This window comes from Corvus hawaiiensis, chromosome 15 (genome assembly GCF_020740725.1).
Source record: "Corvus hawaiiensis isolate bCorHaw1 chromosome 15, bCorHaw1.pri.cur, whole genome shotgun sequence".
Taxonomy (NCBI): Eukaryota; Metazoa; Chordata; class Aves; order Passeriformes; family Corvidae; genus Corvus; species Corvus hawaiiensis.
Genome location: NC_063227.1, coordinates 1,121,979 through 1,136,582, shown reverse-complemented (window position 1 = coordinate 1,136,582; position 14,604 = coordinate 1,121,979). Strand labels below are relative to the sequence as shown.

Genomic DNA, 14,604 nt, shown 5'->3' with positions numbered 1-14,604 from the left:
GCTGAAAGCAAAATGATGGTACATTAGGTCTTCCTGCCACCTATAAATGTCACCTCAGATGAAATATAGCAGAGAAACGGCTGAGTGCATTCTTTGGTTCCTCTTTCTGCAGGGAGATCAAATTCAAAACCAGGGATGTAGCCCAGACTCTCCCTTGTAAAAGTCTTCTGACAGCTCTGGGAGTGTTTCTGAGGCAGTGCCGGGCTCCAGCCGCACCACACAGGCACTGGGAGTGCTGAAAGCATCCCAAAGCTCCCCCGTGGCCTGGCAGCTCCAGCTGCCAGTGCTGGAAGGAGCTGGGGCGGCAGAGGGGACGTGAGCAGGGTTCAGATGGGGACCACCCCAGGGGCCACCCCCTCCCGCACGATCCGATTTCCCAGCAGAAGGCTGACAATTCCCCCTGAAGGGGCCGAGGAGAACAGGGCTGCTGGCTCACAAAGACATCGTGTCTCCTCTGAAAGGAGATCCTCGTGCCTAATTAATCTCCTAAATTAGCTGGAGCTGTCAGGCCCCCGCTTTCCCCTCACCTGGGGGTAACCCAATCCCGAGGCCGCTGTGCAGACACTGGTGGCAGGGCAGTGCTAAGCTGGGACATTGTCAGCAGCACAGGAGCTGGCACCAGCCCCCCGCCTGCCCCCCGCGCTGGCACCGCGCCGGGCCTGGGAGCGAGGGATCCGTGGGCTCCTGCAGGGAAGGTGTCCTGGCTGGGCAGTGGGAAGGGAACCGGTGGGAGAACAGAGCACTGATCCATCTTTTGGTGTTGTCTGCACCAGCACGTGGGAAAACATGAGTGCCAGCGGCTGTGTCACCTGTGGAGCTGAGGAAAATCCCTCTGGCTTCAGACCCTGCCGAGCTGAGGGTGGGAGTGGGGAGAGGGAAGGGAGATCAGGCATGGAAATGGCTCCCTGCTCCAAACAACGCCCAGGGCTCACGCTGGAGACCCTGGGGGAACCCTGAGGAGCAGGGAAAGTTTATCCCTTCCTTTTGCCACAAACACGCTCTGAGGGCTGGAGCCCCTCTGCTCTGGAGCCAGGCTGAGAGAGCTGGGGGGGTTCACCTGGAGAGGAGAAGGCTCCAGGGAGAGCTCAGAGCCCTTCCCAGGGCCTGAAGGAGAGCTGGAGAGGGACTGGGGACAAGGGTCTGGAGTGGAAATGGCTTCCCACTGCCAGAGGGCAGGGTTAGATGGGATGTTGGGCAGGAATTGTTCCCTGGGAGGGTGGGCAGGCCCTGGCACAGGGTGCCCAGAGCAGCTGGGGCTGCCCCTGGATCCCTGGCAGTGTCCAAGGCCAGGCTGGACATTGGGGCTTGGAGCAGCCTGGGACAGTGGGAGGTGTCCCTGCCCATGGCAGGGGTGGCACTGGATGGGCTTTAAGGCCTGTTACAGCCCCTGCTTGAGCAGGAGGTTGGGTTGGAAGTGCTGGGTGGACAGCACAGCAGTGAGTGCAGCACAGGGAGATTTGGGAAAGCACAAGGAATAAGAAGTGGAAAAATACCCAACCAGAAAAAAGTGAATTGAATGTATTAATCTTTGCTGTATTTGATTACTGGGAAGAGTTCTCCAAGGCTACATGTCCAGCTGGATGGCAGGGAGAGAAATTGAGGCTGGGCCAGTAAACTGGGAGGGTTGTTGTGCTCACACCTCCCAGCTGGGCTGCACTGGGAGGGGCTGTACGACTGCCGGAGGAGAGTTTTGGGGGTTAGAGCTGCTGAGGCAAAAATGTTATTGCAAAGTCTGGTGGTTTGAAGTGAAAAAAAAGATGAAAAAAGAAAGAACAGAGCAAACATTGCGTTTCTTTTGATATATATGATCAAGTTGGATTGTTTCAGTGTTGTGGTCTTCGGGGTTTGCAGTGAAATGCTCTGATCAGCTCTCGTAAATGATGTTTGCAGAATGCTGCAGAGCAAAGCAGCACGAGGCCAGATGGATAAAACTAAATCAGGGAAACCAAGAAAATGCAGAAAATTATTATGCAGTGGCTTTACTCATCCATTATTCTTAAATCACCTTCTCAGGCCCAAATAATCCCCATTGTTTCCCCCCCTGCATGTGCCCTCTGTGGGCAGTGTTGGCTCCTCATGCTGCAGGGAGGAGATTTACCTGCTAAAAAATGAGGCTTTGAGCCCGTGGTGCTGATGAGGCTCAAAGAAACTGTCTTAGTTTTCTGTTAGGATCTGAGCCTGGAAGTGGCCTCCTATCAAGTTATGTGGGGAATATTCCTTAGCCAGGAATGAATTTTTTACGGTGGGGAGTAGCTGTTCTGCTCGTTTCAAGACACTGCTTAAAAAATGACGGGAACTTCTCTCCCTTTGGAGAGCTGGCAGTACCAGCTCCTGTGGGGAGGTTGCTGCTGCCATCCCAAAATCTGTGCCCTCCTTGGGTGTTGGCAGAGCCCTGTTTTTCCCCTGTGGGACCCTGGGAGCACGTGGGGCAGAGCAGGCGCATCCCCCATCGCCTTCCTTGCACCATCCGGGCGTCCCTCCCAGCTCCCTGCAGCAGAACAGCTCTGCCAGCCAGAGGAGGGCTTGCTCTGAGGGAATAAGGACCAAATGCCCTCCCTTTGCACCCAAAGCCAGGCTTCCAGGGCAGTGGGTGCTGCAAGGCTGGTCTCCCTGGAGCCTTGGGCAGGGGTCAGGGCTGTCCTTCCCTGGAGCAGGTGACGGTGGCTGGCAGCAAGGACAGTGTCCTTCCATATCCCTCAGCTTCCCTGCAGCTCCGAGTTCCCAAAACGAGGTCACCCTCAGCCACATAGCTCAGGTTTAGCTGCTTGTGGCTGGCAGAGCCAGCTCGGCAGCGCCGCGGGGCCGCCTGGGGCACAGGATGTGTTTAGCTCAAATATTTGAGCCTCCTAAACCCCCCACAGCTGAGCTGGGAGCTGTGATCCCACAGGGACTTTAATTTCCTTCATTTTCCAAGGATCCCATATGGTTGTTGGGGTGGCAGATGGGAGAGTTTTCTTTTCTGGGGGATGTAAGATAGCAGTGCATTGAATGCCAGAGAGGAGTGAGAGATTTCTGGAGGGCTGTTGAGTTCTGCTTAATTGCAAACACAATTTGTTGGTGACTAATGCACCCAGCCTTACAGCATTACCCCATGTTCGAAGCTGTGGCACGATGGAGAAGCCATGACTAAGATGCTGGCTCCTGATTTACCAACACTTCCCTCCTAAACTGCCAGTTTGGCTCCCTGCTGCCACATTACAACTTTTCTATTAATAATTAAGAGCTTTAACACAGTTTGAAAGCAGTCAGTTCAACATAAAACCTTCCAGTCTGATTTTGAGTCTGCTGAAAGCCTTTTGGGCAGAGAGAAAGAGGGAGGGGGGTATTGATGGAGCAGAAAATGCAGCTGCTGAGCAAATGGTGGATTGGATTTTGGGGAGAAAATCACACCTGTGAGGGTGGGCAGGCCCTGGCACAGGGTGCCCAGAGCAGCTGTGGCTGCCCCTGGATCCCTGGCAGTGCCCAAGGCCGGGTTGGACGGGGCTGGGAGCAGCCTGGGATAGTGGAAAGTGTCCCTGGCTGTGGCAGGGGTGGCACTGGATGAGCTTCAAGGTCCCTTCCAGCCCCAGGAACTGTGTCCTGTGACTCTGTGACTCTGTGTCCCATCCAGGCTGGTTCGTGTGGACGCATCACTGCCTCCATTTCCCTGTCTGTCCCAGTGTGAGAGCAGTCACTGGTGGGTCTGTACCTTGCTGGTGACACTGGTAATTCCATTACAAACAAGGTGTGCAGCTGTTACTGAAATGCTGTTCCCTGGTAAGGCGTCACGGTGCTCCCATCACCTGGAGCTCAGCTGGTGGGGAACACACCTGTGCTGGCACCAGGCTGGTCCTGCAGCTTCCTTCCCTCAGTGCCTGCAGCGCTTGCTCATGCTGAGAACTCATCTATTGCTGACTCTCTGCTTACCACCTCACCGTCTCCAGCATTAACAGCAGGCTCTGAGCTCCGTGCCAGGATTCTGTAGCACACCAGCCCTGTCATCTCCTCCCTCTGCACCATCGAGCATCATCCGTCTGCGCTTGGAAATGGGAATGTGGGACAACAGCTCCAGCTCTCCTCCCCAGAGTCAGAACTCATCCTGGTCTCTCTCTTACTCAAGTGGAAAAGCTTTTAGATGGTTTATGAAATGACTAAAGCAGGGAAATATTCCCACACGTGGGAAATCAGCCAAGCAGCAAAGTGACAAGACAAACCCATGTGCTGGGTGCCATCAGGATTACAGAGGGACACGTCCGTGTTGTTGGAAAGAAGATCCTGAAATCTGTGCTGATGGAGATGGGGAACTGGTAAATGGAGATGTGGGGAAGATCTGTGCTGAAGAATTTGAGATTTTTTTGGACCGGTTTGGTCAAGTGATGCTGACCACAGGCCATTTTAGCTGCTTATTTCCCTAAATGTGTAATTTTTTCCACCCAAATGACCATGCAGCAACATTATTCCTGAGAGAGTAACACTGCAGAGAGTTTAACAGCATTTTTCTTGCATTAAAGTACCAAGCAGAGGAAGAACCCTGCCAGACTGGAGCCCTGAGAGCTGGTGGTCTGGTCTGGGGTGGTGCTGCCCGGGAGTTGCTTCCTCGAGCCCATCCATTGCTCCAGGCTTTGCTAGGACCTGCAGCACTGCTTGAGCTCCGTGAGCTTCCCAAACCAAGGCTGCCTCCCATTTCATTTAGGCAACAGAGCCCGTCTGCTGGTGAGCTGAAGTGCTCTGGCATTACATAAAGCTGTAATTTTCTTTTTTCTTGTTACCTTTGAGAAGAACCTTATGTTCTGCAGCTTTGTTTTATAGGAACAGATCAGGGAGCAAAGGGCTGGATGGCCCTTGATGTATTTTGCTGCAGTCAGGTACTGATCACGTCAGAATGGGAATATTGTTGTTTATTCTTAAGGTGATTTCATGAAAGGGCTGGAATCCATCAGTGGGCTCTGCCCATCCATAGCTGAGAGATGTTCTGTGGCAGAAATAGCCCCGAGTTCCACAAAAATAAACAAGTTGTAAACATGTTTGAAGTGGAACTGATGTCCTCCCAGCCAGGAGAACAAAGCACAGAAGTTGTCTGGAGACCTGCTGAGAAGGGCTCTGAGAGCTGCACATGCCTTGGGGGCCTGAGCCAGGTGAGGAGCACCGGAGGCAGCCTGGGTGGAGCAAGAGGAATGAAAGAAGCAGGTTAAGAGAAGGGATCACAAAAGAGATTTTTTAGCTCCAGCAGAGTCTTGAAATAAGAGTTACTGCTTTTTTTCACATGTTTGGGCAGCAAACTAAACATCTGCACGGGAAGGGCAGCATGTACGGCCAGCACGGGAAGCAGGGAGGAGGATTTAGCTCCTAAATTCATTTCCAAATACTCTGTTTGCTGGAAGAGTGGGATTGCCGGAGGGACACATGGAGTGGAAGGTGCAGGTGCCCCTGCAGGTGCTCTGGCACAGTGCCCTCCTCGCCCTGCCCAGCAGTGCTCCCTCCCTGCGGGATCACAGCCGCCGCTTCCGAGGCACAGTTGGACCAGCGGGAAAGGCAAGAGCCTCAGGATGCCTTGGGCTATGGACTCATGGAGTTCCCCCAGCTGCTTCTGCTGAGGAAAGGTCCACTCTCACCTTGGAAGACTCTAATTTGAGCCATTTCTTTGTTTCCTGCTTCTGATGGTTTTGGTTCTTAGCAATTTTCTCTGTTTTGTTTCCACTGTGCACCCAACAGGAAGCGCCCCTCGCAAAGCCCTCATGAGTAAGAAGAAGGAAAAAAACCATCCAGCTGACATTTGCTGCCTGCAGGCAGCAATGAGAACTTCCCCCAGCCTCTCACCACCTCTGCTCTTTTTATGAGAAACAAAGGAAATTGGATCCTACAAGAAAACTGTTTTCCAAAACACCAGAGACCTCGGGATAGCCCGTTCCCTCACGTGCACTGACATCTCCAGCGAGGCAGGACTCGGGTCTGGCAGTCACATAAGCTCAGGAAGGTGATACTCAAGCAGCAGCTTGAAAATAAATCCCTGTATTTCATGGAAGGGAGGTGAACCCTTCATACCCATCATACCCCAGGGTCTGCTGGTGCTGGGGGGAAGTTCAGGTGGGTCCTGAGCTATCCGTGGGTTCTTCTTGAGGAGATGTTCTGGAAGGACTTGCAGAGCAGCTCAGTCACCGTAGGACCATGTTCATCCCCTCTGTGAGCACCAGCTGGGCACACCCCACTGCACACGCTGGCACTAGCGAACTGTTCTCTCCATGGATCTGCTGGGCATGGGGTGTGTTTTCTTTGACACCAAGGATCCTAAGACACCAAAATCCTGCTCCAAATCAGTGAAAACTTCTTAGGCAGAGGCTGGCCCAAGTGCTGGTTCTTTCTCTCAGGCTTTTTTCCCTGATAACTTCGAGAATCCTGCTGGTTGCATTCTCCACTGCCACTAGTGGAGCGGGTGCGCAGTTGTGGAGCAATGACAGAGTGACTTGAGGAGAAATGAGAGCTGCATTCTTTTGCCATGATTTCATCTCAAAAAGTGCAGTAGCAATTTCTAGTCCCAGAGCCCTGTGCCAATGGATTTTCCTTCCTTCGTGCTGTGAAGAGGACCAGGATTGGTGGCAGAGATGGTGGCAGTCCCAACACTGGCACACCCAGTGCCATGTCACAGTGGCTGTCCCATCACTGGCACACCCAGTGCCATGTCCTCTTGCACCTCGAGCCTGCTGCCCACAGGCACGGTGGGAGCAGTGGTGGGAGGGCTGGTGGGTGTTGGTGGCCACTCTTCAGCAGGACAGGCTCAGCCACATTTTGGTCACCAGCTCATTGCCCCTCCAAGTCCCACCTTGGAGAGAGGAATTGCTCTTTGAAAGAACTGGTGCTTAAAGGGTTAATTTTGGCAGTTTGGGATGACTTGGTGGCCTTGGTAGCACCTCCCATTTGGAGGTGGGGATAGATGGAGTATCTGGTAAGTACCAGTGGCAGTCAGGTTTGTTGAAGACTAAGGAAAACTCATTTTTCAAAAGATGGACAATTTTGATGATAGAAATGCAAAAGGACTGTTTTTAGATAGTGGTGATTATTAGCAGAACATTTTGAGGATGTCGTTGATAGCCTGCCTGACAGCATTCCCTGTTTCCCAGCCTCTGGAGGAGTCATGCTGCACTGCTGTATCCCATTTCTCCATGTGTGTAATCTCTGACATAATAAAGGTGTTGCCTGTAATTTCAGAGGGAATCAATCCACGTCTGTTGAATCCAGTGACACGGCTTCTGCAAGGAGTCAAGCCAAGAGTTTGGCCTTAAGCAGAGATGGTCCAATTTCCGAGGGGAAAGCGTCTGTGTTGTAAATATCCCCCCGTGGTGGCAGCCAGAGGACACTGTGGAAGGTTAAACGTTGGTCTGAACTCCTGCAGGGCTGAGGTTCTCCCACGTGTTCTGGAGCCACCATTCCCTGAATCCCTTCCCTCTACCTCAGGAGGCCCCAGCTGAGGGATAAGGACATCCCAGGGGTTGTGCCCTGTCCCCACCTCATCAGGGGCCTGTGTGATCAGAGGTACCGTCCCTCTCTCAAGGAAAGAACATAAGTCCTGATGCTTTTACAAAACTTTTGTTTTTACAAAGGCATTTGCAGTGTGGAGAGGGATTTCTGGTGTTTTATCAGGGATGGAATTTCTAATCTGAATTGGACAGGGAATACCAATGAATGCTAAGCAGAGAAGCAGTAAATGAATCAGAGTCAAACTGGTATTTTAATACAATAATTGCTTTCTGGTGAGCCTGAGAATGACCTGAATCAAACAGTTTGGAAGGACCCAAAAACTTCTGTGTGCAATTACCAGTTCAGTAACTCGATTCAGCTTCAGTTGACAGCTGTGGCTTCAGGAATCAGCACGAGGGGAAAAAGGGATGGAAAACATGGAAAACAAAATCAGTGACATTTTTATACACTGAGTGTATGAGCACCACAAGTGACAGACAGAGGGGGTGGAGGCTGCTTGCAGGCATCATTAATGTCCAGAAATACCAGCAGCTATTTCTGGGAGCACTGGGGGAAGCACGAGGCAGGTAAGTGGCCGTGCTGCCAGCACAGACCTTTGGCACGCGGGGTGCCGGGCACGATGGACGGGGCAATGGAGCGGGGGTTAATTGGAAGATCCAGCTCTTGTTGTCCAGACAAATGCAGATCCAGCCTTGAAACACTTCCCAAGGCCTTGGCACTTCATTTCGTAGCTGTGTCTCATGCTCGGAATATTCCCAAGGCACTCGCTATCGTCGGCTGTCGTCTCTCTGTCTCTGGGTTGCTCCTTGTTGCTGTGGTTGCACGTTGATAAGGTCTCTGGTTATGTCTTGCAGCCCTCAGAATCCAAGCCCAACGTCACCCCTCTCACCGTCCTGGCCCATGTTCTCTGCGCCATCAAGCCCTATGCCCACCTCCTCTACGTCCAGCGACTCATCCCCCATCAGGTCTGTTGCACAATTCGCTTGGCTTTTTGTTGCTTTTGCTATTTCTGTTCAATTTCCCTGGTTTCCCCCACTTCACTTCCCTTTCCCTTGGCATCCTGCTCGAACCCTCCCAACACAGCTGTCTGCACTCAGCAAGAGGAGAGCTTTCAAACCCTCCTGCCCCAGGAGAGCCCCTGGAACACCCCGAGCCTGCAGCCCCCCGGGGCAGGGGAGCAGAGCTGTGCCTGTGGTGCTCGGTGTCACTGCTGGGCTCAGCTCAGCTCCTGTGTTGGCTTTGCTCTGCTCTGCAACAGGTAAGAAGTGTCCTGCGAGGAGTAAAGAGCCTTTGGAAAGCACTGCCATCCCTGGTGTTCTGGCCACAGCCTCGTCTGGGATCCCAGGAGGGTAATGGACACAGGGCAGCACAGGCTGCTCGGTGCCCAGGCCGCAGGGCTTGGGCATCGCTGGAGCAAATCATTCCTGGGAGCTGCAGATGAACCAGCACAGGATTCCCAGCCACTCCTGAGCAGCGGGTCAGGCTGAGCTGTGCCAGCCCCGTGGGGTCCCCCTGTGCCCTGGGGTGCCTGGCACCGGAGCAGGCACTGCCCAGGGGTCCTGTGCCCTTGGCACTGGGGATGCCATCGTGCCATGAGTGCACCGTGAGCCTGAAAACACCTTTTGTTTTTCATCTGATGGTCTCAAGTGCTCCGCTTGAGCGGTGCCTCCCTTGCAGTGAAGGACCCTCTGGAGTGGGAGGATTGTTTGCCTATCCTGGTCTTTAAGTGTTTGGGAGCTGCTCGTGTCAGGCAGCTGGAATTTGGAGAGGAGAGACCTCCATTTTGGGGCTCTCTTCACAGCAAAGCCAAAACATTCGCAGCTCCCAAGTTTGGAGTTTGGTGTGAAGGGGAACTGCTCTTGCCATGAAGTGTTGTGGCTTCCCTGGGCTCTTCTGAGGATCTCAGGGGAGCTTCAAGTCCTCAGAAAGATAAAAATCGGTAAAATCACTGATCTGAGAATGGTGACACCTTGTTTCCCATGCCAGCAGCTTCTGGGGGCACTTCATCACTTCCCCTGGCAGTGCCACAGCTGAGCAGCAGTGCAGGATGTGGCCTGCTGCTCGAGTGGCCCAGAGCCTGGCTAGGTTGGCCCTGTCACCACAGCCTGGCAGTGTCCCAGCTTTCCACCAGCCCTGCTCCAGCCTAAAGCTGGGAAGGATGGGTGGGGATTCCAGGTGCAGGGGCAGCTCTGTGTGCCTGTGCTGTGCCTGAGGAGCCCTGAGGTCCCTCATTTTCCCCTCTCTGTTGGCAGTTTGCACCATTCCTGGCTCTCCCTGCTCCGATTCCCTCCCCTGCAGCGTGGGCGCACTGACACTTCAGCAAAATCCAATGGCTGTTAAATCTTTGTTACCTTCAGGTACAGGCTCTGAAGAAGTGCAGCAAATTCTTCACGGACCTGCTTGATTTTCTGTTTTGGAATAACCTTTCTCAAGTGCTAATTCTTCCTTGTGAAGTTCTTCTTGTGGTTGCAGCTGCACTTGGATGGGTTTGGCAGAGCGGGGCAGGTGGCAGTGGGTCACTGCCAGCACCTGCTGCCACCTTTACTCTGTGCCAACCTCTGGTCAGGGATGGCCCCTCAGATACAGAACATTCCAGCTCCAGCCTAGAGCCTGGAGCTGTCCTGGGGACCCCTGGCTTGGGCTGGTGCTGTTCGGGCACCAGTGTGGGCTCCAGTCCAGGTGGTGCCAGCTGGGCTCAGAGTGGGATTTGCATTGTGGTGAAACGTGGCTCATCCCCGAGAGCCTTCAGCCTCTGCCGGTGTCTCCCTCCCTCTCCCTGAGCAGCGTAGCCGCAGACCCCAGCAGAGCAGCAGCCCCCATCAGCCCGGGGCAGGGGTGTGTGGGTGGCTCTGTGCCCACACGTGGCCTCTCTTCCAGCTCCCCGCTGCGCAAGGCCCGCGCGCTCTACGCCTGCAAAGCCGAGCACGACTCCGAGCTCTCCTTCACGGCCGGCACCGTGTTCGACAACGGTGAGTGCTGGGGCTGGGGGCTCTTCTCAGGGCACAGCTCAGGCTGTGCTTCCAGCGTGCCCCACGGTGGGAGCTGCAGGGTGGTGGGACCGGGCAGACCCCGTGGGCTCCACGGACCCCTCCTCTAAGTTGAAGGGAGACCCTGGTGAGCTGTGCCTGCCCCGGTGTTTACCATACACAGAGCCATTCCCAGAGGGCTTCTGCGAAGGGGAGATTAGATTCCAGGTATCAGCACCAGAAATACTCTCTGTAGTTGCTGTAAAGTTTTGTGCAGGAGATGGGAAAGCAACGTGTGCTTTTTCCCTCTGGATGTGAGTGCTGGAGCAGGGGGGCTTTGCTCAGTCAGAGACCACGTTAATGAACACAGATTTGGTGCTTCCTGCGCCCCGTGAAACTGAGCAGCTCTGACTTAGTTATAAGCCCAGTGTCAAGAAAAGATTTTTTCTACTTTCCAAGTCATTCTTGGCTTTTAAATGTTAAGCATTGTCATTTGGGAAGCTGCTACCACAGGCATTGGTTTTGCCCTGGGATATAGAGGCGAATGCAGCAGAAAGGGGAGGAGAATGAATACATGTGAATTAAAGACAATCCTTCTCCGAAACAGCTCCATAGTCATAAATAAACATGGTCTCCCCTCTGAGGGCCCGTGGGAATCAGAGCAGCTAGGAGAGGAGCAAGTTTGAATTAAATACATTATGTTTGCTGATAAAAATCAATGGATTATTCAAGGGAAAAAGTACACAGCGTGTTCCAGTCACTCAGCAGCACAGCCAGGGCTCACGTTGGCTGGAGGACGTGAGGTAGAACCAGACTGGCTTGCTGGGAGCCTTCCTGTGATCAAGGGGCTTCGCAAACCCCAGCGAAGGCAAAGGGATCTTGGCAATGCTTGGAGACAGGTTCTAGTTTGAGCTTCTGTGAGGCTGCATGTGGCAGCTTGATCCAGCTGGGATTTGGGGATGCTGCTGCCCGCAGGGAGCAACGCCCACATAGCAATAGTGGCACTTGGAGAGCTCCAGTTCAGCTGGCACCTCGTGCAGCTGATCCAGACACGGAGTGAGGGAGTGAGTGCCAGACCTGCAGGGTCACGGGAGCCCGGGGAGCTCCGGGAGCTCTGAACACCGACTTCCCACCATTATTGTGGGAGGGGGGATATTCCTCTGCCTGCAGGCGTAGCCGTGGCCTGGCTCCTGCAAAATCAGCAAATTTTTGGGAGTTGATTGAATAAAGAAAGGCTTTTGAGGGCTGATCAGGTTTCTGGTTGCACACAATCAGGTTGCAGGGTTTGTTCCCTAATGTTTACCGGGATTGTTCCCTAATGCAGTTCCCTCCCAGCCTGGGCCCAGGCCAAGCTGGGATGTGCGGGGTTACTGTGTGATGGAGTGAACCACGTTCTCTCCAACTTCCAAGAGATCTTAGCCCAAATCTGGAGGAAGTTTTGAGCCCCTGTTTTTATCCCAAATACTTCACTTCCCTCAGCCCAGCAGCCCCAGGGAGCATTTGGAGCCTGCAGCTCACTTGGTCCTGCAGTGGGATTCACTTGGGGAGGCAAAGGCCAAGGAGTCCCATGGGGAGCAGGCAGGGACAGAGCACTTCAGCTGAGCCTCTGGGCGTGTTCAGAATCATGGAACGGTTGGGTCAGAAGGGACCTTGAGGGCCATCTTTAACTCTGTTTGTTTCCTTTCTTTAAAATCGACACAACTTAAAGGTCTCACCTGCCCTTCCCTTCTCTCTGCAGTTCACCCATCCCAGGAGCCTGGCTGGCTGGAGGGGACCCTCAACGGCAAGACAGGACTGATCCCTGAGAACTACGTGGAGTTCCTATAACTGTGGGTGTGCACAGTGCCACTGCTGAGCATTCCATGGTATCCATGGGGAGTCCTGCAGGCCCCTGTGCCCTTTGCCACTGTGTGATGCGGGGTGAGGACGCCCCTGTGCCCGCTACTGGATGTTTGTGTGGATCAGATGTCACCTCTCCTCCCGTCCTTCGGCGCTGCTGGACTGAGGGGGAGCGGTCCTGGGGACATGGAGAGACTCCCCCAGCCCTGAGGTGGGGGTGCTTCAAGCCCACATCCCAGCGATGGAAAACCAGCCAAGCGACGGCCAAGTGCTCCGAGGGGCTGAGCTGAGACTGGGAATGGCACCCCCGGGCCGGCTGTTCCTGCACGGGGCCACTCACGGGCTGTGCGGGCCATCAGTGAGCCCAGGGTCCCACCGAGGAGGAGCCGAGCCCTGCGCTCCCAGAGCCTTCTCTGTGCTTCCTGCCTGCCCCAGGCAGAGCTCTGGGTGCTGCTGGGGAGCACACTGAGCTCCGGGGGCAGCAGAAGGGCTGAGCTCCGGGGGCAGCAGAAGGGCTGAGCTCCGGGGCTGAGCTCCGGGGGCGGCAGAAGGGCTGAGCTCCGGGGCTGAGCTCCGGGGCGGCCCCGGGAGGTGACCGCTCCTTGTGCCGCCGGCTCTTGCAGGCGAGAGCGGGCCCCGGGTGGCTCCGCGGGGCTGGCAGGGCTCGGCAGGCACCTGCTCGGCGCAGAGAGGGTGTTTTGGACCAAGCCTCCCAAACTCTTCTTTTTTATTTTAAAGGTTTTGGTTTTGTGGGGTAAGCCTCGGTCTGTGCGAGGTGAGCAGCCCGCGCTGCCTTCCTGCTGCAGCCCCACACAAACCGTGCTCCTGTTGTTTGGCTCTTTGGTACCTTCCCTTCCCAAATCCCACTGTACAGACACATCTGCCAGCGCCCAGGCCGCTGATGCCCCGTGCTGGAGCTGCCTCTGCCTCTCTCCAGCGTTGTTTTCCAGGCCTCCCCTTGCTTGCAGCCTCGTCCGTGCCAAGTCTGTGCAGTGCTGGTTGTGCCAGGTGAATTATTTCCATCCTCGCGGGGCATTTGCTGTTGCTGTGGCCAAGGTCGGGCTGTGCAGAGCCAAGGACGAGCCCTTCAGCTCCACCAGGCCGGCTCCTGCCTCCATGGACACGCCAGGAGGGCTCGGCAGGGCGAGTGTGCAAATCCCTCCTCGTTCCAGGTCATTTTGAAGGGGCAGGGTGGGAGAAGGAGCCCTGTTTGCAGAGCTGGGATTTTGAGAGCTGGAATCATATTTTATAAAAGAAAGTCTCAAAAGAGCCCCCAGCCAGCGGCGCTGGGGATGGATGTCGTGGCTTTTTGTAACAGTTTTAAAGACTCTGAGTGACTGAATTGCTCTATGTGTCACTTTTTATTTTTGAAAGAATTAATGTATAAATAGAGTATCTTAAAATATTATGAGGAAAAGATCTATATTTGATATTTTTAGAAGAGCCGTAATGAGAGAAGCAAAGGACATTTGAAGCCCATCACCGAGAGGCTCCAAACCCCCCGACCCCGGCCTGGAGCTGCTGCTTCCTTCACTCCGTGGTGTCACTTAGAGAGAAGGGAGCTGAAATTTCAGCCCTCATCACGTTTCGTCCACAGTAATTAAACTTCCTGAGCTTTTGTCTTGGGGAAAAAAGGAGGAAAAAGGTGATCATTTTTCTCCTGCTTTCCAGGGTGGGTGGCACAGCTCATTCCCATGGGATCACATCATCTCCATAACACTCTGACTCCCTGGGGAACACTCTGGGCCCTTCCCCTGGCTGGTGTGGTTTGGGCAGGGGTGAGGTCCCCAGACAGCCCGTGGTCTCTGCTCTGAGGTGTTGGTGAGAGGTTTGTAAGGATGGAATCTGGTGTTTCCCTAGCACGTTGCTGGTTCATTACCATCCTTGGATTTAATAGCCAACATTTGTGCTATTTCTTGGCTTTCCTGAAGCCAAGGATGAGGCCAGGCTTTATCCAGCCCTGGCATCAAATGGGGCTGGGCTGTATCCAGCCTTGGCTTCGGATGAGGCCAGGCTTTATCCAGCCCCGGCCTCGCTCCATGCCTGTGGCTGGTGCTGGGACCTTGGGGCTGGTGCTGCCTGGGGCGGGGGTGTGAGGGCCCCTCCCTGGGGTGGGAGAGGGATGGGGAGGACTAATGGAAAGGATTTTTAAAAAACCCTTAGTATTTCATCTGTCAGCACTATTTGTTTGTGGCTGGGACTGTCCTGAGCCACTCCCTGCTGCCTTCACGGGATGCTGCCGGGGCAGAGTGCTGGGGATGAATGGGAATTGCAAACCTGCCAAAAGCCCTCCCAAAAGGCATTGTGTGGGGACATGGCATTTAGCATTTAGGGGCCTGCTTAGCAA

At 54.3% G+C, this 14,604-nt stretch overlaps 1 protein-coding gene across 4 annotated transcripts in view; it reads left to right on the top strand.

Moving 5' to 3' along the window:
• Positions 1-12,778, top strand: part of ARHGAP26 (Rho GTPase activating protein 26) — a 100,585-nt gene extending 87,807 nt beyond the window's left edge. Inside the window, exons 21-23 of one of the 4 annotated variants that reach the window (XM_048319514.1) lie at positions 8,307-8,417; positions 10,330-10,421; positions 12,157-12,778. In XM_048319514.1, coding sequence (XP_048175471.1) covers positions 8,307-8,417; positions 10,330-10,421; positions 12,157-12,245 — 292 coding nt within the window. In that variant the 3' untranslated portion in view covers positions 12,246-12,778. The other 3 variants (XM_048319515.1, XM_048319516.1, XM_048319517.1) reach the window with 3 other exon arrangements.
• The last annotated feature ends 1,826 nt before the right edge of the window (positions 12,779-14,604 follow it).